Source organism: Microtus pennsylvanicus, chromosome 9 (genome assembly GCF_037038515.1).
Source record: "Microtus pennsylvanicus isolate mMicPen1 chromosome 9, mMicPen1.hap1, whole genome shotgun sequence".
NCBI classification, from domain to species: domain Eukaryota; kingdom Metazoa; phylum Chordata; class Mammalia; order Rodentia; family Cricetidae; genus Microtus; species Microtus pennsylvanicus.
Genome location: NC_134587.1, coordinates 75,215,968 through 75,236,798, shown reverse-complemented (window position 1 = coordinate 75,236,798; position 20,831 = coordinate 75,215,968). Strand labels below are relative to the sequence as shown.

The window sequence follows — 20,831 nt, the reverse complement described above, 5'->3', positions numbered from 1 at the left end:
AAATGTATAGCTCAATAAAAATCAATAAAAAAAGAATGATTTCTTAGCTTTTTTGTAACTAATCTTTCTCAAACTGGTCTTCACAACTTTTTTTTTTTTACTGACAAGAAACCAGAAACTTTAATTAGTTAAAAATATTTCATCAAATGTAACCTCTTAAACTTAAGCTCCTCAAACATCATGAGATTGAGGGATGAAGCCACTGGCAGAGAAACTGGCTAGCATGTATAATGCCTTGGACCTGGTCTCCAGTATTACGAGACAAGTCATATCATACTATACAAAATCTTGTGGTTTTAATTTGGCTTTCATATCTGTGAGGTTGGTTTAGTTTTATTTTTCTGTGAATTATCCTTTTCTTCCACTACTATATTTTTTAAACATAGAAATGAGTCTTTTAATGACTGTAAAGCCTCTTCATCATATAGGATACAATATTTATATCTTTTGTTTAATCATAGTTTCCACCTATAGAAAACCACTTTGTCACATGTATAATATTAATGCCTTTTATTTATACTTGTGGCACCCTTCCTTTCAAAAAAAAACCCCTGCATTTTCTCATTTCTCAAACTTTTATTACAAATTCGTCAGATGTAAGTCATGACAGTTAATCTTTTTGTCAACGTGACTGATTTCGGAATCACTTATAAGACACCTCAGGGTGGTTTGTGAGGGTGTTTCCAAAGTGGTTCAGACTGAGGCAGGAAGACCCATCCTGAATATGGGCAGCACCCTCCCATGATCTGGAGTCTCAGCCTAAAAAAAAAAGAAAAAAGGAGGAAGCCAGTTGAAAACTCTCATTAATCTCTGCTTCCTGACTGGGGATGCAAAATGAACGGCTGTCTCATCCTTCTGCCACCATACCTTTCCACCATTATGGATGATAACTCTCTTCAAACTGTGAGCTGAGACAATCCTTGTTCCTATGTCCTTCCACTAGGTATTTCGTTACACCAACAACAAAAGCACAACCAACAAGTACTAGTTGCTCACATACTTACCATTGACAGAAGTACAGACTATTTTTTTGCCCACCTAGGAAGTACAAATTTTGTGTTATTGCTTGTGTTTCTGTTTTGTTGTCAGCTTGACACAAGCTAGAAGAATGCATCGCAGTTGAGGAATTGGTTGTATCACACTGGCCTTTGAGTCTGTGGGACATTTTCTTGGAAAATCCCAGTCTGCTGTGGGCAGTACTATGCTTGGGCAGGTCGTCTTGGGGCACTTAAGAATGCAAAATGAGCAATCTATGAGAGCAAGCCTGTGTTCCTCCATGGTCTGTGTCTCAAGTTCCCATCTTTGGGTTCCTACCTTGACTGCCTACCTGCCTTGGCTTCCCTTAGTGATGAACTAAAAACTGTAAGATGAAATAAACCAATTTCTCAAGGTGATTTTCGTCATGGTGTTTATCACAGCAATGGAAATCTAATTAATACATCTGTAGTTTGCATTTAGCACAATGTTTTATGAGACTGACCATTTTAATATATTTTCTGGTCATTTGTAGTTCCACATCTGTGAAAAATTCACTCAGTCTGTAAATGACCTTCTTTCAACATATGTATCAAGAAGTCTTTCTATGAGATAGTCAATTATACATGTTTCAAATAGTTTCCTGTGTTTTTAAAATCAGCCCTTATATTTTTTAAACAAAAATGTTTTATAGTCAAAACTTTATTTATGTGTTTACTGGGATGGTTCTCACTCATCTCGAATCCGGTGCTTTTCAGTGCTGCTTCCTCCTGAAGGAGCATCCTTCCTTCAGTCTTGCTTTCCCGCCTGTAGGCTGACAGAGGACAGGGGAGCAGCCGACACACAGGACCACCATCTGTGCATGGCTAAAGACCGTGGTGATTTTATAGCATCCTGGGCACTTCACATCCATAAAGTAGGAATTGGGGCTCTGCACCAGGCGCTTTTTCTTGTGTTTCCTCTTTTCCTCCTCTGGATAGGGATAAAGGAGATCCTTTGCGAGAGGCATGTTCTCGTAGGGAGGTCGTCACCGCCGGAAAGGCAAAACTTTCTTTTTTTTTCTTTGATGTTTTGTGTTGTTCTTCAACTTGGAGAAATGATTTTCCCCAAGTTCAGGAAGATAAACCCAATCTTTTCCCGAAAGTTATGTTAGCTTCTAATTCATTAAAACGTATTAAAAATTTCTGTTTTTATCTAAGAATTAGTGGCTAATTTTCTCCAATATGACTATTAACTGTGCTAGCATTTAATGGCATTTTTGTTCCTATACATAATGAATTCTGGGCTCCCTTCTATCTCATTGGTATTGTTTGGAATCCTTGTTCCAACACCACACTGCAATAAATCCAGACAGATGTTGCAACAAAACAAAAATCAAAGAAAAAATAATTTTAAAATTCTTGCACATTAAAAAATGTTCTATCTAGAAATTTTGTTACTTTTTTTCTTCTTTAGGTAAGGTTTAAGTATAACCCACACTGTTTTCAAACTTATGATTCTCCTGTCTCATTGTTTTGGGTGCCAACACTGCAGACATGTACCACCATGACCATATGCTTAGGTTTTATGTGGAATTTCATTGACTCTAATGATCAATTTTGAGAGAAAAGGTACTAACATATCAGTCTCACCATTTGTGAAGATAGAATATTTCTTCCCCTATTCATGTCAGTATCTTTCAATCAAGTTTTATCTTTTAAGGTAGTCATTCTGAGATATTTTATGACTTTTCTATTACAATATGTGGTATATTTAAAATTTACATTTTTGAGGTGACAAGATGGATGAAGTCAGGTAAAGTCAGTTACTGTTAGGCCTGGTGACCTGAGTTTGATCCCCACGATGGTGGATCCACATAGTGAAAGGAGAGAACCAATGCCTTAAACTTGTCCTCTGGTCTCTAGAGTCCCTCACCTGTATACACACGCATGCCAGCAAACACTGCTCACTGATATCTCTCTACACCAGTGGTCTCAGTCCCCAATGAAAAGACACAGACTAACAGAATGAATGTGAAAACAGAAATCTATCTTCTGCTGCATCCAAAACAAACAAACAAACAAAAAAAAACACAAAAAAACCCCACACCTTAACATCAGGATAGACATACCTTAAAGTAAAAGGACTGAAAAAGTTATTCCAAGAAAATGGACCTAACAAGCACAAGCAGGCAGATGTAGCCATTATAATATCTGACAAAACAGACTTCAAAACAAAACCAACAAGAGAAACTGAAGGACACCATGTGTTCATCAAATGAAAAATTTACCACAAGAACACCTACACACCAAACACAAGGACACCCAAGTTCACAAAAGCAACACTACTACTACTGCTTAAATCACATACTGACCCCCATACATTGAGAGTGGGAGACTTCAGGTACAAGAAAATTGAACTAACCCCCTGCAGCCTATCAGACCAACATGGATTAAAGCTGGATAGCAACAACTGAAAGCTTACAAACTCATGGAAACTGAACAATTCATTGATGAATGAAAAATGGGTCAAGACAAAAATTAAGGACTTTCTATAATTGAATGAAAACAAATATACAACATATTCAAACTTATGGGACATAATGAAGGCGGTTCCAAGAAGCAAGTTCATAGCATTAAGTGCCCACATTAAAAAAACAAACAAACAAAAAAACCAACAACAACTCCAGATATCTCATATTGATTGGCAACTTAACATGAAACTTAACTTGAAGACTCTAGAACAAAAAGAAAAAAAAATCATACCCAAAAAGAATAGATGGCAGGAAATAATAAAACTAAGGGCTGGAAGCAACAAACTACGAACAAACAAAAAAAAAATACAAAGAATCAACAAAACAGTTGTTTCTCTAAGAAAAATCAACAGGGACTAACAACATACATTGGGGAAATCCAGAGAATCATAAGGACACACATTAAAAACCTGTACTTCACCAAACTGGAAAATTTAATAAGAAATCACTTTCCTTGATATATACCACTTCCCAAAGTTAAATAAAGAATTTAAATACACATATAGCCCCCATGGAAATAACACAGTTATTGAAAGTCTGCCAACCAAAAAAAAAAAAAAAAAAAAAAAAAGGAAAGCCTAGGGTTAGAATTCTAGCACAGAATTCTACCAGACTTTCAAAGACCTAATGTCAATAACTCCTTAAATTATTCCACAAAATTGAAACAGAAAGGACATTGCTCAATCTGTCTTATGAGGCTACAGTTATCATGATGTCCAAACCACATAAAGAACAAAGAGAATTATAGATTAATTCCCCTTATGAATACAGATGAAAAAATTCTCAATAAAATACTTGTAAACTGAATCTAAGAACACATAAAAAAGACACGTAATAAGACCTTGTTTCTAATCATTTCCAATTTAGTTGTCATTAGTTTGTGGTTGTTTTTTTCTGGTAGTTTTTAAAATATTACCTTTGAAATTTCATATTTATTATGATGTTCTAGGCAAAGTATTTGATAGGATTTCTTGCAAGACTTAGCATCTTTTAAAAGCTATGACGGGCTGGTGAGATGGCTCAACAGATGGCTATCTACTCCTGAGACTGACAACCCAAGTTCAATACCCAGGTCCTACATGGTGGATGGAGAGCACTGATTCTTGTATGTTTGTGCTCTGGAATCCACATATTTACGGTACTCTGGAATTTACATGCTCACTGCTTATGTACAATTTCACACAAACACAACACACATGCACATATACACACAAAATAAACAACTCTTATTAAAAGAGTTTATTAAAAGAAACCTTGATTGTTGTGGTACTTACGTTCAAATATCTACCCTTTCCCTTAATGTTTCTAAGCCCCCAATTCCTATCTAAAATCTAGTTCATGGCTTCTTCAGTGGATCTGCCAGACTACTGAGTTTAAAAAACAAATTTAAGGGGCTAGAGAAATGGCTCAAAGGTTAAGAGCATTGCCTGTTCTTCCAAAGGTCCTGAGTTCAATTCCCAGCAACCACAACCATCTGTAATGGGGTCTGGTGCCCTCTTCTGGCCTGCAAGCATACACACAGACAGAATATTGTATACATAATAAATACATAAATATTTAAAAATAAAACAAAAAAACAAATTTAAACTATAGGGCTGGAAAAATGGTTAAGTAGTTAAAAGCACATACTACTCTTATAGAAGAGCAGGGCTCAGGTCTCAGTACCCACACAAGGTAGCTCAAAACTGTAACTCCCAGTTCCAGGAGACCTTATATTCTCTGGCCTTGGAGGACACATGCATGCAATGCAGATGAACCCACTAGGTTTCGCAGGGTGGCGGTGGCGCATGCCTTTAATCCCAGCACTCGGAAGGCAGAGGCAGGTGGATTTCTGTGAGTTCGAGGCCAGCCTGGTCTAAGGAGCTAGTTTCAGGACAGGCTTGAAAGCCACAGAGAAACCCTGTCTGGAAAAACAAACAAACAAAACAAAAAAACCTCACGCAGTTTCATATCCATACACAAAAATACAAATAATAAATTTTTGAGAATTTTAAATTACATTTATTTATCCCCCACCCATGTGTCCCCATGTATGTACAAGTTCCACGTGCACGAATAGTGTGGTCACAGCACAAGTTTCAGGAATTGATCTTCTCTCCACCATGTAGGTCCTAAGGCTAGAACCCAAGTCTTATACTTAACGGCAATTGTCTTTATCTTTTAGTAAGTCAGATCACCCACAAACTGATGAGCTTAGAATTTTTTCATTACTACTATTTTCATTTATATGAGATACACTTGATTCTTTAAAGAAAATCGTTTTGAGACCAGGTCTTATATAGTCTGGCCTCTAACTCTATTTGTAGCCACGGATGACCTTAAACCCAATTTCCCTGCCTCCTAATGCTGCTTTTTCTTTAAATGTAAAATAAATCTATCTTTAAACTATTTGTGTGTGTGTGTGCATGTTATGTATGTACTATGCTGTGTGGGCACACTTGTGCCACAGCATGGAAGTAGGGGTCAGAGGACAACTTCCAGGCATCAGTTCTTTTCTTCCACATTGAGTTCCAGTGATCAAATGGAGGTCATTAGGTTTGCATAGGAAGCATTCACTGACCCTAAATGTACTTGCACCTGGTAATGCTACCATCTTAATTTTAGTAAATATAAATCTGTTCTTTTTTGTCTGAGTTATTTGTTCACAATGCTTTGTTTTCTTCATTATATGTATGTATATGATTATATACACATAATATATACACATATAGCTATTTAATAATTTATTTCCCTAATTTTATATTCTTTGGAGCCTGGCAGACATCTAGACCAATCAACTACATCAAGAGGTCCAAAATCAACCTTCAATGCATATGGAATAAGATGTCCTACAAAGATGCCAAACCCATTTCTGAGGGCAGTCTTTGAAATAAACAAAGCCAGGAAAACTAGCTATCTACACATGGAGAATGAAGCTGGACTTTAAAGTGTGTTCAGGATTAACCCGAAATGGGTTCAAGATCTCAAGATCAGAGGTAAATTATAAAGGTAATGTCAGACTGCAGAGATGGGACCTTTATAAGGAATTAGGTCTTGACGGGTATGCCTTCGGGAAAGAAAACAAAAATCATCCCATAGACCTCCTTTGCACCTTTCACAGCGAGGACAGAGTATGAGCGAAGATGTGTCCCTCATCAAGGCACCGTTTCTTCAAGAAGCTTAAGATTTCTCTAACTTCCCAACTATAAAAAGCAAATCTGTGTTCTTTTAGAATTGCCCTATCTGTGGTATTTTGTTAAACCAGCCAAGATGCATTAAAGCAGAGACTTTCAGATGATCGCCTATGGGCAGGGTTCACTGACCCTTAGTCAGCAAGTTTACAGGGAAAGGTTATAGTTTCCATGACAAAGAAAAGAAGGCTCAGACTAAAACACGTGTGTAAAGTATAATGTTCCAGGTAAATATATAACTGAATAAGTGACTATCAAATGTCTGTTCAACTAGTGATGGGAGGCCTTTTTCAATCTTTCAGTGACACTTGAGAGACTCGTATTGCTTTGTTAACCCTTGTTTTATTTATGTTTAAAAGATTAAGCTGTGGCTACATTCTACAGGTTATATATACAAGGTTGGACCCATCAATAAACAGGGATCATGGAAGGGCCTATGGAGCACTACTACACTTCCAAGCTCAACTATCAGCTACTGATAGAATCTGGGGGAGGGGAGGTCACTGTCTAAAATTCTTTGAAAGAATTTAAAATCTAGTAGAATGCATTCTGTACAAGCAGACAGGAGTTTGTCCTGACTCTGCTGTTGGCTAAATGCTCATCTTCTCATCTGTGCTTTGTAAGTTGTATAGTTGAAAATTGTGACAGTTTGCTGTTCTGACAGCAACCTCATCACCCTTCCAACTACTTTCAGGCTCTATGGGTCCACATATAGGGATGACATATGAGAAGCCAAACATTATATTCAAGTGGAGGTCCTCCTAAGTTAACCAACTCCAATTCTCTCCCACCTCTCCAACAGCTAAATGTATTTAAATTGAGTATTCCTCTCTGTGCTTTATAGTACTTTTTTCTATTTACCAACAGTTGGTTCAATTTCCATCCCGATAGTGAATTTCACATGTAGAATTAATCAAATATTTAAAATTCATTTAATCAGCATGTGAGTGAACAAAATTCTGCAACATTGCTTTTGATTAAAAATATAAAACCAGTGTCAGAGAGATGACTCGGCAGATAAAGGTACTGGGCAGAGGAGAACTGACCCCTGCAAGTTGCCCTCTGACCTTCCCATGCTCTGTGGTCTGCACACAGAAGATAAATAAATCTAAGAAGAAATCTGACTGCAAAATATTTTCTTCTCCTATTTATATAGTGTGTCCAAGGGCAAACTCTAACTCTACATACCACAAACATCCTAAGCAGAACCAGCATACCAACTTGAGTTTATGAATGTTATTTCTTATATTAATGATAATTATAATTAGCTATTATAAATAGGCCAATTTTCTCTATGTAACTTTCTTTATCCATTTTTTTCTATTACCCATGCAAAATACAGGTCCTTATGAAATTAAGTATATCCCGTAGTCTGACTATATCCCCCCCAAATTTGTATGCTGAGCTTAACCATTGATGTAATAGTATTGAGTAAGACGACTAGGTCTGCAGGCAGAGGCTTCATCAAATGAGATGGTTATCTGTTTCAAAAGATTTATTTTGTCTTGATTGTGTGTGTGTGTGTGTGTGTGTGTGTGTGTGTGTGTGTGTGTGTGTGTGCCTTGCAGCATCAAATCCCCTTGGAACTGGAGTTATAGGCAATTGTGAACTGCCTGATATGGGTGTAGGAAACCAACTTGGGTCATCTCTCTGGACAAACAGTAACCACTGAGTGATCTTCTCTAGCCTCAGATTAATGCTACTTTAAAAAACACCCAAGAGAGCTAGGGAAATCTATTCTACCCGGTGAGGATGGGGTGAGATGTCATTTATGAGAAAGCTGCTCAGACAAGGAAATCTGTTGTTGCTTTAACTCTGGATTTTACAGCTCAGCTCTCAGAACTGTTGGATATATATAATACACATTTAAAGGCAGGCATCTCTTCATGTAACCAAGGCTGGCCTTGAACTCCAGAGCCTTCTGATTCAGCCTCTTTAGTAATGTATTTATTTAAATATATATATATACACACACACACACATCACCATGCACACCCGAGAAGTGTATTTCTGTTTACGCATTACCCTGTTTAAGGGATATTATAGCAGCTTAAATGGACTAAGACAGAACTCAATAAATATTTACCATCTACTTTGAAAGTATCCTAATATACTTTCCTAACATATCCTTCATGTGTCTTCTACTGAAAATCTATTTATAAATAAGAACCAATCAATTAAAGAAGTTTTAAAATTCATCCCAAAACTTAAGTAACAGTAACAAAGTCATTATTTGAAATACTTACCACTCTGCAAGGGTATTTAGTATCATACAGTTATGATCAGGACTCATTCCACACATGAAGAACCATAAAGGAGCAGCTATTTAAAAGAGAAAAAGATAGGATGTTGGAAAATATGGTAAAAAGCTCCCCCAGAATTATTTCTTTATTGTCCATGTCATTGCTTTTTTCTTCTTCTGATGTCTGTCTTTCTTACTCATTTTTGTGTCTGCATCTTTCTCTCTCAAATCCCTCCACTCCTTTTCTTCTTTCATTACATTTTTCTTACTTTTTCTTTCATAGTCTCATCTGCTAATCAGAGCCCACCATTTATGCAACTTCTAACAAAATTACATGATGACATTGACACGCTTGCTCTCGTGTTTTTTACATACAGGAAAACTACGAAACATCAAGTACTATTACTTTAGTACAAATTCACAGCAAACAGTTATTATACATGCTATGCATGGTGTATATACTTTGTATATTAGTACCTCACTTTACCTTCTATGATAGAAGACAAAATATGGACCAAGTCAACAAGACAAAACAGCAGCCTACAGAATGGGAAAAGCTCTTGACCAACCCCACATTGGACAGAGGTTTGATCTCCAAAATATATAAAGAACTCAAGAAACTGGTCATCAAAAGGACAAATAATTCAATAAAAAAATGGAATACAGGGCTGGAGAAATGGCTCAGAGGTTAAGAGCACTGCCTGCTCTTCCAAAGGTCCTGAGTTCAATTCCCAGCAACCACATGGTGGCTCACAACCATCTGTAATGAGGTCTGGTGCCCTCTTCTGGCCTGCAGGCATACACACAGACAGAATATTGTATACATAATAAATAAAAAAAAATGGAATACAGACCTAAACAGAGAACTCTCAACAGAGAAATCTAAAATGGTTGAAAAACACTTAAGGAAATATCAACATCAAAGATATGCAAATCAAAACAACTCTGAGATTCCATCTTACACCTTTAAGAATGGGCAAGATCAAAAACACTGATGACAACTTATGCTGGAGAGGTTGTGAGGAAAAGAGAACACTTCTGCATTGCTGGTGGGAACGCAAGCTGGTACAACCCCTTTGGATGTCAATATGGTGATTTCTCAGAAAATTAGGAAACAATCTACCTCAAGACTCAGTAATACTACTTTTGGGTATATACCCAAAGGACGCTCAATCGTGCCACAAGGACATGGGCTCAACTATGTTCATAGCAGCATTGTTTGTCATAGCCAGAACCTGGAAACAACCTAAATGCCCTTTGACCAAAGAATGAATAAAGAAAATGTGGTATATTTACATAATGGAGTACTACACAGCAGAAAAAAATAAGGACATCTTGAAATTTGCAGCAAATGGATCTAGAAAACTTTATATTGAGTGAGGTAACTCAGACCCAGAAAGACAAATACATATCATATGTACTCCCTCATAAGTGGATTTTGACAGAAAGCAAAGAAAACCAGCATACAATTCACAATCCCAGAGAACCTAGACATCAATGAGGATCCTAAGAGAGACATACATGGATCTAATCTACAAGGGAAGTAGAAAAAGACAAGATCTCCTGAGTAAATTGGGAGCATGGGGACCATGGGAAAGGGCAGAAGGGGAGGGGAGCAGAGAAAAATATATAGCTCAATCAAATCAAAACAAAACAAAAACAACACCAAAGACCAAGAAAGTTTAAGGAACTTGCTTAAACTCTGGCAAGTTTAATTTCAGGTCCAGCTTGCTGCCTTAGTTTGGATTCTAAAGCACTACACTATCCCAATCTAGTCCTTAAATATTATGCAAGGGAATATAAACCTTAATTTGGATTGACTGTACCATGAAAACAAACATTAAACAGCCGTGATTAGTTTCTATCCTAAAGATATATTACAGTTAGCTTTATGCTATTGTGAAATGAGACAATTTTGACTTACATTTAAAGTCAGAATAACAAACACTGCCAACTAAGATAAAATGTACAGTACACTAATTTATTAGAATATTATACATTCTTCAAGGAAATCCATTTTTTATTAATGAAATATCAAACAATCTTTGAGACTTACCGAAAATCCTAGAGTTCTCTTCAAGTTAAACCACTCAAGAAAATTGAAGGGTATTTAATGCAAATGTTGTAGATAAATTTTTGAAAAAAAAATTGCTATTTCTTTTTAGACTCTAATTTACTACTTTGCCAAAGCTCTACTCAAGAATTTTTAATAAAGGTGCTCAAAAATCTTAAAAAAAAGTAAAAATGAAAACAGAAGAAACAATTGGGCAGTTGTAGTTATGTACTATGGTATTAAGAAAAAGAACTGGCGTATGAAAGCAAAAGGCCAGGGCAGACATGCATGGTATCTCATGTCTGTTCCCAGTTCTGAGGAGGCGGAAGCAGGACGATCAGTAATTCAAAGCCATCCTTAGCTACACACCAAGCCTGAGGACAACCCAGACTACATAAGACCCTGTCTCAAGAAAGAAAAAAAGAAAAATTAGTACCAAAATGCTACAGAATTTGGGAATCAGAAGTACTGAAGAATTTGGTAACAGTCCAAGCCTCACTGTCATTCACAGAGGATATTAATAATAGTATAAAATACTTAGTACTAATTGTATGTGATACATAACTATAATTTGATGGCTCTTCCTTTCCAGTTTGGGTCTGGAAGAGGTCCACAAAGAAATGCATCTCCCCATTTGCAGTGGGACAGTGACACAGAACGCTCTATCACAATACTTGCAAACACATCGAAGTGGGTTTCACGAAGCATGCCTTTACCCTTCAAAGAGAGCTGAAAATTTGCCACCAAGGAAAAAGATTTCCAGGTATGTGCAATGGTAACACAAAGTAGGATCCAGCCCATGCTAGACCACGTGCTGTTGATCAGAAAAAATGTAATGAGAATGAAGATTCACAAACAACCTTTACACTTTGGGTAATTGTACACTAGGAACCACTTTCAAAACTGTACGGTAAACATGGGTAAGAACTAGCCACTAAAGGTCATATAAAGTTGTAAAACTGGAATGGCAGAAGAATGACAAACAAAATTCCTGGACAGGAAAAAGCAGCTACCTACCAGGAATACTGCTACATCAAAGCAACAAAAACCTACAGGTTTTAACAGAGACAGTTCCGGTTTGGTTATCTATTCACACATGTCCCGTTCTGGAAGAGCAAACAACAATGAACATGTGCTGAATGTGGTGGTGAAACAGCTACACTCTCAACACTCCTTAGAGGCTGACATAACAGGATTGTGAGTTCCAGGCAAGCCTGAGCTATTTCAAAATAAATAAAACCTACCACTGGATAAAATGGCCTAAGCTCATCAACACCTTCTTCCTGTCTGTATGTGTATTTCCTATTCCTTTTCAAAGTTGTACAAAAGAACAGAAAACATCAACATATCATAAACACACAACATTTATTTAAGAATAGAATTATATTAGAAAAATTAAGTATAAGGTAAGAAGGGTAAGGGAAGTAGAGGAAGCAGTTGGCACAGTAAGCATAAGGTCAAGTGTGGATTCTACTTAGATCCAACTACTTAGGTCAATGAGGTTCAAATCAGTTTTTAAAGATATCTCATGCTGAATGAAAGAAAACCCATTAATAGATACCTTTGAAATATATAAAGGCACAAAATTAGAGAAAAATGCTATTTGGAAGCTAGAAATATAGCTTAGTGGCAGTGTTTAACCAGCATGTGTGAAGCCCCAAGTTCAATTCCCAGAACTACCAAAACGGGGGATCTTGCATGATACATAACAGCACTTCATAGTCACTGGTTATGGAAGCCCTGGGACCTAACTAGCACAGCAATAAAACCTCCTGCATCAGGCAATCCTCTGTGAAAGGTTTAGACTACTAAAGGCAGCAGTATTCAGTAATCCCTGGGTGACAGCATCACCTAAGAACTTGTTTGCAGTCTAAATCTACAGACCTCCAGATCTTACATCATAGGATGGATCCAGCAAACTTGTGGTCGCTGGGAATTGAACTCAGGACCTGTGTCATCTCTCCAGCCCCACATCTACACAACTTAACAGCTGTTCATTTATGTCATACATGTTTTCATGTATGTACAGAACACATAGGCAATAAGCTCTTTATAGCGAAGAAGCACACTAGTAATGCAATAAATCCGTGTTTCATCCTCAGTCATTTCCACAATTTTGTAGTGATGAAAAAGTTTCAATTTTGTTTTAATGTTGCACACTGTAAGGATGGATTTCCCTTAAAACTTTTAGGACTGGCTCTCCTTCAGGTCTAAGCACCTTAATTATATAAGTCAAATGAGAATAAAGTTAAATGTAATTTAACATGCTTAACATCTGTCCCAAGAGTCTAGGTGATGGGAAAATGTAGTTTCAGTCCAGCTGCTTTTCATCAGGGGAATAACTAACGTTAAGGGGTCCCCAAGGATTACGACTCCCTTCATTTCTTTCCCTTTGGAGTTTACAACCTTAGGTAAAAACAGATCAAGTTCCACAGACCCAGAAGTCACCCAGCCTTCAGAGAAAGGCAAGAAAACACCTAAGTTCATCTATCAATCCTCTACTGCTAGTTCTTCCAACCTTACTGAATGGACAAATTCCACCCAGCTCAGCTGACACAACCAGTCTACCAAGGAGTAGAGCAGCAAAGGATAACAGGCACCTATTCCACAACAAATATCACCTACTTTTTGTGTATTAGCATTATTTTATTTTTGAGCCCAAGTATTAATTACAAATGTATCCCTCTAACTTGGTTAAGAACAGAGAATGAAGACCTCAAAATAGATAGAAACAGAGCTAGCTACTTAATCAAGGCCCTAGAAATTAGAAGGACTGGAAAAGTATAAAGTGTGAGGTTTGCTGTGCTGTGAAGGGTGAAAAGATGATCAACTAATCAATAGAGCCCAAAGTAAGCGCACTCTCTGCTCAGCAGATGAAAATTATATGAGAAAGGAACTGGGAATTATTGTAAGGCACAGGGATAAGATTAGTGGCTAATTCATCACGGTTATGACACTTTTTAGAAGACATTAGGGAAATACAAAGAAATAATCAAATGATTAAAGATAATGACAGAATTTTCAAGGGAATAACATAAAACTCCTAGAAGAAAAGAACAGTAACAAGAGTTTACTTAATCTTTGTAGAGAACATAAGGTACTTTCCTCAATACCAAAATTATCTCTGAAATCTGTCACATCTAAGAATCCAAAAATTCATTTTAATCATTGTAGAAAAAAAAATCACTAATCAGGTGACAAATTTCTAACGAGAGCCGACCAACACTGATGTGACCTTTCCTCTACCACCTGCTTTCTAGTTAAATGTATTCTCTAGATTTGCCTTTAATGTTCATCTTTAATCATCTATTTCTCTGGATTTCCCTAATGTCTTCTAAGAAGTGTCATACTGTGATGAATTAGCTACTAATCTTACTCCCATGACTTACAATAACTCCCAGTTCCTTCCTTGCGTAATTTTCATCTGATGAGCAGGGTGGATTCAGTTTGGGCTTTATTAAGTAGTTTATCATCTTTCCACCTTGCACAGCCTGGCAGCACAACAAAACCTTCACATCTTACACTCTTCTTGGCCTTGACCATGTAGTTAGCATGTCCTGTGTACAGAGTCGCTCTAGCCAGTCAAGGTATTTCTCCATTTTTTAATGTTAAGCTATCTTTCTGTGTTAGGTAAAAAAATGAAATAGTGGTTTCATTTTCTAAACAGCTTGATATCGGTAGTCTAGCCACTAATGTTCCTCACCATTCAGTCTGCTGAAAACCCGAGAAGTTACCAATGAGGGCATCCTTCCATACCCCGTTTCTCTCAAAATAATCTTCCTTTATAGTCCAAGCTTTCCTTGAACTGGCAATCTTCTTGCCTTGGCCTTTTGAGTTTTGAAACTGCAGATGTGTACCCTCAGGTATGACTAAGATACCCCACCTCCACACATATGCAAAAAAAAAAAGGAGTATTTTAACTTCGTAATGGCTTCAATGTTTAGAAAAAAAATCACTAATACACCATTAGAATTCCTTAATCTTTACCAAATTTTATGTCCTTCTCATGAACAAGGCAGAATGGTCACTTAAAATATTTTGAATGAGTTTCAGTTTGAAAAGGTATCAGTCCACCATTTACCAATTTTCCTTCACATCATTTACATTCATTTGCCTTAAGAGTCTACCTGACTCCATTTCAGTCAGTAAAAGAGAGGCACAGAAAGACTGTAGAGATTTAACTGACTGGGATGGACATGAAAGACACACCATAGAGAAAGACTGATCTGTAGAGTTTTCTCTAAAGTTGGTCCTTTGGATGTTAACTTCAGTTCTAGTCCTCGACCAACTGTGACTTTGCACCACACACTGCTCAGGATGTACAAGTTAAACAACATCATTGTAAATTCACTGGGTTAAGACTTCTCTCACTACTACTTCCCTTTTACTCTACTTACACAAGCAACTATTTTATTCTTAATTTAATGAGTTCTGTCTATCCTTCATTTGGTGGATGAATGGCACAAAATTACCGCAACCTCTTTATAAGTACTGAGAAATATTTGCTTCTATACCTTTTAGTTCTTCATTCACTGTTATTGCTAAAATCTTATATTAAAATGATTAGTGAACTTGAGATGTCTTTTTCATCAAGGTTTTTTCTGACAGCCTCAGGAGAGACAGAACACTGTCCCAGGGAACACAGTCATTCCAAGGTAAAGTACGCACTAGTGGGAACAGTCACAGGTTGTCAATCACAGCCTATTGTGACTTTTGCTCTGACACTAGATACACTGAAATGACTCCTAAAACAACTTCTTTCGCTTCTATTGCTTTTGGTGGGAGGGGTAGGGTCTCACACCCTTTAGAGCAGTGGCTCTCAACCTTCCTAATGCTGCGACCATTTAATACAGTTCCTCATGATGTGGTGTATCCCAACAGTAACATTATTTTGTTGCTACTTCATATATGTAATCTTGCTACTGCTATGAATCGTAATATAAATATTTTTGGAAGTAGAGTTTTGCCAAAGGGGTTGCAACCCACACGTTAAGAACCACTGATTTAGAGGATCTGGATAAAGTCATACATTTTACCTTAACAAAAATCAACACAATCCACACATTATCTTAGAGGCCTTTGTATTGCTGGGGGCTCAGGAAACAACACACCACTGTATGGCAACACCCTGACTTTCTAAATACTCTGAACTTGAGACTGAAGGCTTCAAAAGAGAAGTTTCTTCCTGACCTCTTGTGATCGCATCTCCCATTCTCTCTTCTAGGAAGCAGCTCATAGGAACTAGCCCCTCTTCCCCCAGACTAAGTCACAGAAACCAGAAATCCTGTCTCCCAAAGCAAGCCACGAAGTAAGAGAGCCAGTCCCTTTTTTAAAGACCCTCATCCCAGATAGGTCTTGCTTCATATATGGGAGGACGAAGTGTTACAGAGCAGACCCTCAAGAGAAACAGGCTCTGCTGGGCTTTCTGCCCACCTGTTACCAACACATGTCATAACCTTTGTCACTGTGTTCACACAGCTCTCAATTCTTTGTTGAACCTACTGGTAACAGCTTTCCATGGCTCTTTGTAATAGAAAACTTTGATTCTCTCTTAGAAAACATAACAAAATAGGTCCACAGGACCACAATCCTTACAGTGGGTGAGGAAAAGCACCACCACTCCACCCCCTGCAAAAAAGGAACCACCAACTTCCACCTTACCAAGACTGGAGGAAGACGTTCTCACTTTAGTCTTGATGCTCAGTTTATAAAACCACTAGTGCTAACAAGCGTATAAAAGAAGTTCTAAGTTCACTGGCTGAAAGTATTTCCCTCTCTGAGGCACACGAGTGAATGAGTGTGTACAGCTCTGATTTGTATCCTGACAAGACATGCTCCTAAGTCTTTTCCAGTTTGAAGTACAGTATGTTCCACCTATCAGAAAAACCTAGAGGGTAAAAGTATTTTTCGTCTATCTTGGGTCTAATAGGCATTGGACAAAGTTCTCCGAAATGGGAACTAAGTTTGATAAGGATCTGTCTGCCTCAAGTCAGTTACACTGGTAAGAGCTCTCCTGCAGCAAAGCCTCCGCTGTAGTAACAGACCCCTCCAGAGCGGTTAGCACTCATTTCAAAGGGCAGCAATCACAAAGGCTTTGCATGATGTAGATTACACATTCCCAGGATATAGAATTGCTAACAGACTAGAAAGACTTTGTTTATTACAACTCACTTATATGCATATGGGTTTTAAACTGTTTGAATTGTGCTTAGTTTGTGTCCTAACTCCACCCTACCTAGTAACATAAAGCTGTCTGTAACACTAATTTCTGACAATCTAACAAAGTATACACTAAACTAACTTCAAAAAGCTAAGTATAAAGAAGCAAAAGCAAAGCCAAGTACTCTTGGGAAAGCATTTTTAAACCCATCAAATCCATGAATAAAATACCGGAGTTCAAGAAATACCAGTTGAACAAGAAGTCCATTTTTGGTCAAAATAAGGAGGCCATTCTTCATCTTTAATATAAGTACTTTATAGATTTTCAGCAAAACTAACCACAATCTCAGAACATTCAGGGACTGGAGAAATGTTTTCATACATCTAACAGGTCACATTCTGGTGCTTCAAATTACTAAGTCATCGGCCAGAAAGACAAACATCCTGACATAAAGGTGAAAGTCAAATCAGAACACAGCAAAAGGATACTAAATTAGAACATTTGCAAAAATCAAAACAAAAATGCCAAATCCCACCAATTTTCTAACATCTATCTTCCAGTATTGTGAAATTATGGCTGCTTACCCCAATTTAAAGAACTTATGGTCCAGGTGCCATTCATCATTCCTTAGGAAAATAAAACATAACTTTATACTTGAAAATGCCCAAGTAGACTAGTTAGTACAATGAGGAAAAAAATTCAAAAGACCCAGGGATCACTTGAGTAAAGAAAGGTGTAAAATGTCTTAATATTTTGAACTGTAAAAATAAAATACGGTAACTTAAAGTACGAGCTCCTAGGGTTAAACATTTCAAAAAAAGAAAATGAGTTACTTGTAGTTTTATGTGACCTGGCTGTTCTAGAACTTGCTCTGTAGACCAGGTTGGCCTCCAACTCAGAGAGACCCACCTGCCTCTGCCTTCGGAGTGCTGAGATTAATGTCGTGTACCACCACACCAGGCTTAATTTTAAATGAAAACTGGAGGCTTTTCCGGTCTTTGTAATGTAACTTTTTTTCATTTTGGTTTTTTTTCTCTCACCAGCCACCCAATATCATGTAAAACGTGAAAGCTTTTAAACACAGCCAATAAATACAATTATTTTCGAAAAGTGAACTGAGTAGCACAATCCTTAAAGCGTGTACTGCTTTTATCCCTCTACACAACTAGCAAAAAAGGAAATTCAAAGTTATAAACAGACAATGAATAATTCTCTGGCATTCTATTTTCTACCCTGAGGAGGTATTCATCCCTCTTCGCCCAACAGCACACACAGTCTGTACACTGCAAAAGCAGCTCACACTTTGACAACAGGAGGGCACTGTGACATCTTCAAATAGCTGGAGTCGCCAACAACCTCAGCCTTTCTTTACCTTCACTGCCTAAACACCTCCGCTCCCCTCTCCGGCCAAAACTTGACCACATAAGAAACTGAGAGGATCTGGGTCCAGATGGGAAGCGACTGGGATTTAAGATACCCGAGTAGGCTCTTCTCCCATCCACACAGGACGCTCAGGTGACAATATGGTAGTATCCAAAGAACGGACCCACGCTTCAAGGCAAAGACCCCCAAGGCGATCCCACTCACCAAAGCTCCGCTCGGCCCTTGCCTGGTCACAGCACCAGGCGAGCAGGGTCTGCTGCAGGAGACAGGCCCCGACAGCCCCGTTTCCCTCCCTCCCTGGGTCCGACGGCGTCCACCGGCTCCTGCAGCGCGACCGCGGGCAGCCGGAGCTCAGCTGGGGACACCCCTCGCCCGCCTCGTGAGCGCGTGGGCGGCGCCGCCGTGAGACCCGCCCAGCCCCCCCGGGACCCGGGGACACCGCCAGGGAAAAGCCAGCCAGGGGCGCCCGCTCCGCTCGGGCCGGCTCCGCTCGCCCACGTGCGCACGCGCAGGTGGGCCGCCGCCGCCGCAGAGGAGCGCCCGTCGAAACTCGGGGCCTGGAGCCCGCGGTGCCAGCGTGGGAACGAGCGAGCCGGCGGGGAGCTAGCACGAAAGCACTTCTTCACACCTAGCTCCGGCGGCGCCGCGGGCTCGGCGCTCGACCCTGTGGAGGGAGTCGCGGGTTCGAGGCCAGCCGGGTCCACACCGGGAGCTCTGGCTTCTTAAATTAAAAGCCAAAAAACAAACAAAACAATCTCCCACGTCCACAATTTACCCTGAAACCTGCTAGCTGCACCCCAACTCCCGCCCTCGCCCACCAGTCCCTCACAAACCTGGCGTTCCTTTGCCCCCTCGGCTCCTCAGAACTCAGTTCTCGGCGGGAACAGAATTCTGCCAAGCTTCTCTGCCGTCTCTCGCACGAGCGCGTCGGACCACGTCTCTTATACCTCCCAGCATGCACTGGAAGAGGTGGAGCCAGGGGCGGGGCTCTGCCTGCGCCTGCGCGCAGTAGGGGGAACCTGAAGACATCCCGGGGTTTGAGTAGGGCGTGGTGGGAAGCAGAGGTCAAGACACACACAGTAGGCCCACCGAGTGAAGGAATGCTATCACTGGCATCCAGTTTCTTTTCAACAAGAGGGACAGGGTTGAAAGGGAAATGAGGCTACAGGGCTCTTTTTTACCAACGTGTCCTTCCGCTGTCTTGGTGGTGGCGCACGCCTTTAATCCCAGGACTCCGGAGGCAGAGGCAGGAGGATCTCTGTGAGTTTAAGATCAGCCTGGTCTACAGAGGTAATTCCAGGACAGGTTCCAAAGCTACAGAGAAACCCTGTCTCAACCTCCCCTGCCCCAGTCCCCGCAAACAAACAAACAAAAAAAGATTTATTTTTGTATGTGTGCCTGTGCGTATGTCACATGAGTGCAGGTGCTTACAGAGATCAGAAGAGGGCTGCAGATTCCTTGAAGATGAAGTTACAGGCGATTGATTTCAACCTAACATGGGTGCTGGGATCTGAATTTGGAGCCTCCAGCGAGCAGGATTGCTTACATAAAGCCTAAGCCTGCAGCCGCAAATACATTTGTGTTCCGGGGTTCCGAAACAATGGCGTTCTTAGAAGACTCCGTGCTTTCAGGAAGTGAAATGCTCCCTTACATACTGACCTGATGGGAGGCTCCTGTGGGTCACAGAATCCAGGTCCTCCACTCTGGTCACTTAGCTTTAACTTCACAGTTACAGATGACAGGAGAGTTACTGACCATGCCTCGGCAGAAACCCTGAGACGAGGGGCTCAAAAAATTGTACATAGGAATCTTTCAACAATCTTTCATTAGAAAACAAAATTGAAGTTTATTTTACCAATGGAATGAAGCGTGGCATGAGGTGGTGCTTTAACATTTGGCCTATATCGTGCTTTTGCCTTTACCGGGATTCAAAGTTTAAGCTATGTGGGAACATCTTAGCTATATAAAAATGGAAATGTTTGCGTCTTTCACTCTAGTTCAGTTGAGTGAAGACGCTTAACTTCACTTTAACCTGATAAGAACTTATCAGATCTTAACACCCTTCCAAATAAACACTAAGAACTATTATATTTGTCATCCTATACATTTTGTATCTCTAGACATTATTTTAAACGCCATTAATTGTTCCCATTAATAATCTATTTTGGCAATAAATGTTTCAAATTTATTTCTTGTCTTCTTCTTCATGGCTGTTATTCCTCATTCTAAACCTCAGGATTAGGGGACCCAACAATAATACTCTTAGAAATTTATAGCACATTTACCTGGATGAGAATTTTATAGCAATACAATTCATACCTATTCGTAATGGCCAA

The 20,831-nt window shown here is 39.1% G+C and overlaps 2 protein-coding genes and 1 long non-coding RNA gene across 3 annotated transcripts in view; all 3 read right to left on the bottom strand.

The window, feature by feature from the left end:
* Tex15 (testis expressed 15, meiosis and synapsis associated) overlaps nt 1-19,009 on the bottom strand; it is a 54,532-nt gene extending 35,523 nt beyond the window's left edge. The window contains exons 1-2 of the mRNA XM_075986504.1: nt 18,700-19,009; nt 8,904-8,979 (exon numbers count right to left, since the gene is read on the bottom strand). The gene's annotated coding sequence lies outside the window, so the exon portion shown is untranslated. The remainder of the gene's footprint in view (nt 1-8,903; nt 8,980-18,699) is intronic.
* Nucleotides 1-20,831, bottom strand: part of LOC142857736 (uncharacterized) — a 507,050-nt gene that overhangs the window by 128,408 nt on the left and 357,811 nt on the right. The window lies entirely within an intron of this gene.
* On the bottom strand, nt 1,707-2,006 carry LOC142856894 (small ribosomal subunit protein eS27-like). Its single transcript, XM_075984532.1, has one exon. The coding sequence runs from the start codon at nt 1,982-1,984 to the stop codon at nt 1,730-1,732; it is 255 nt and encodes an 84-aa protein (XP_075840647.1). The 5' UTR covers nt 1,985-2,006; the 3' UTR covers nt 1,707-1,729.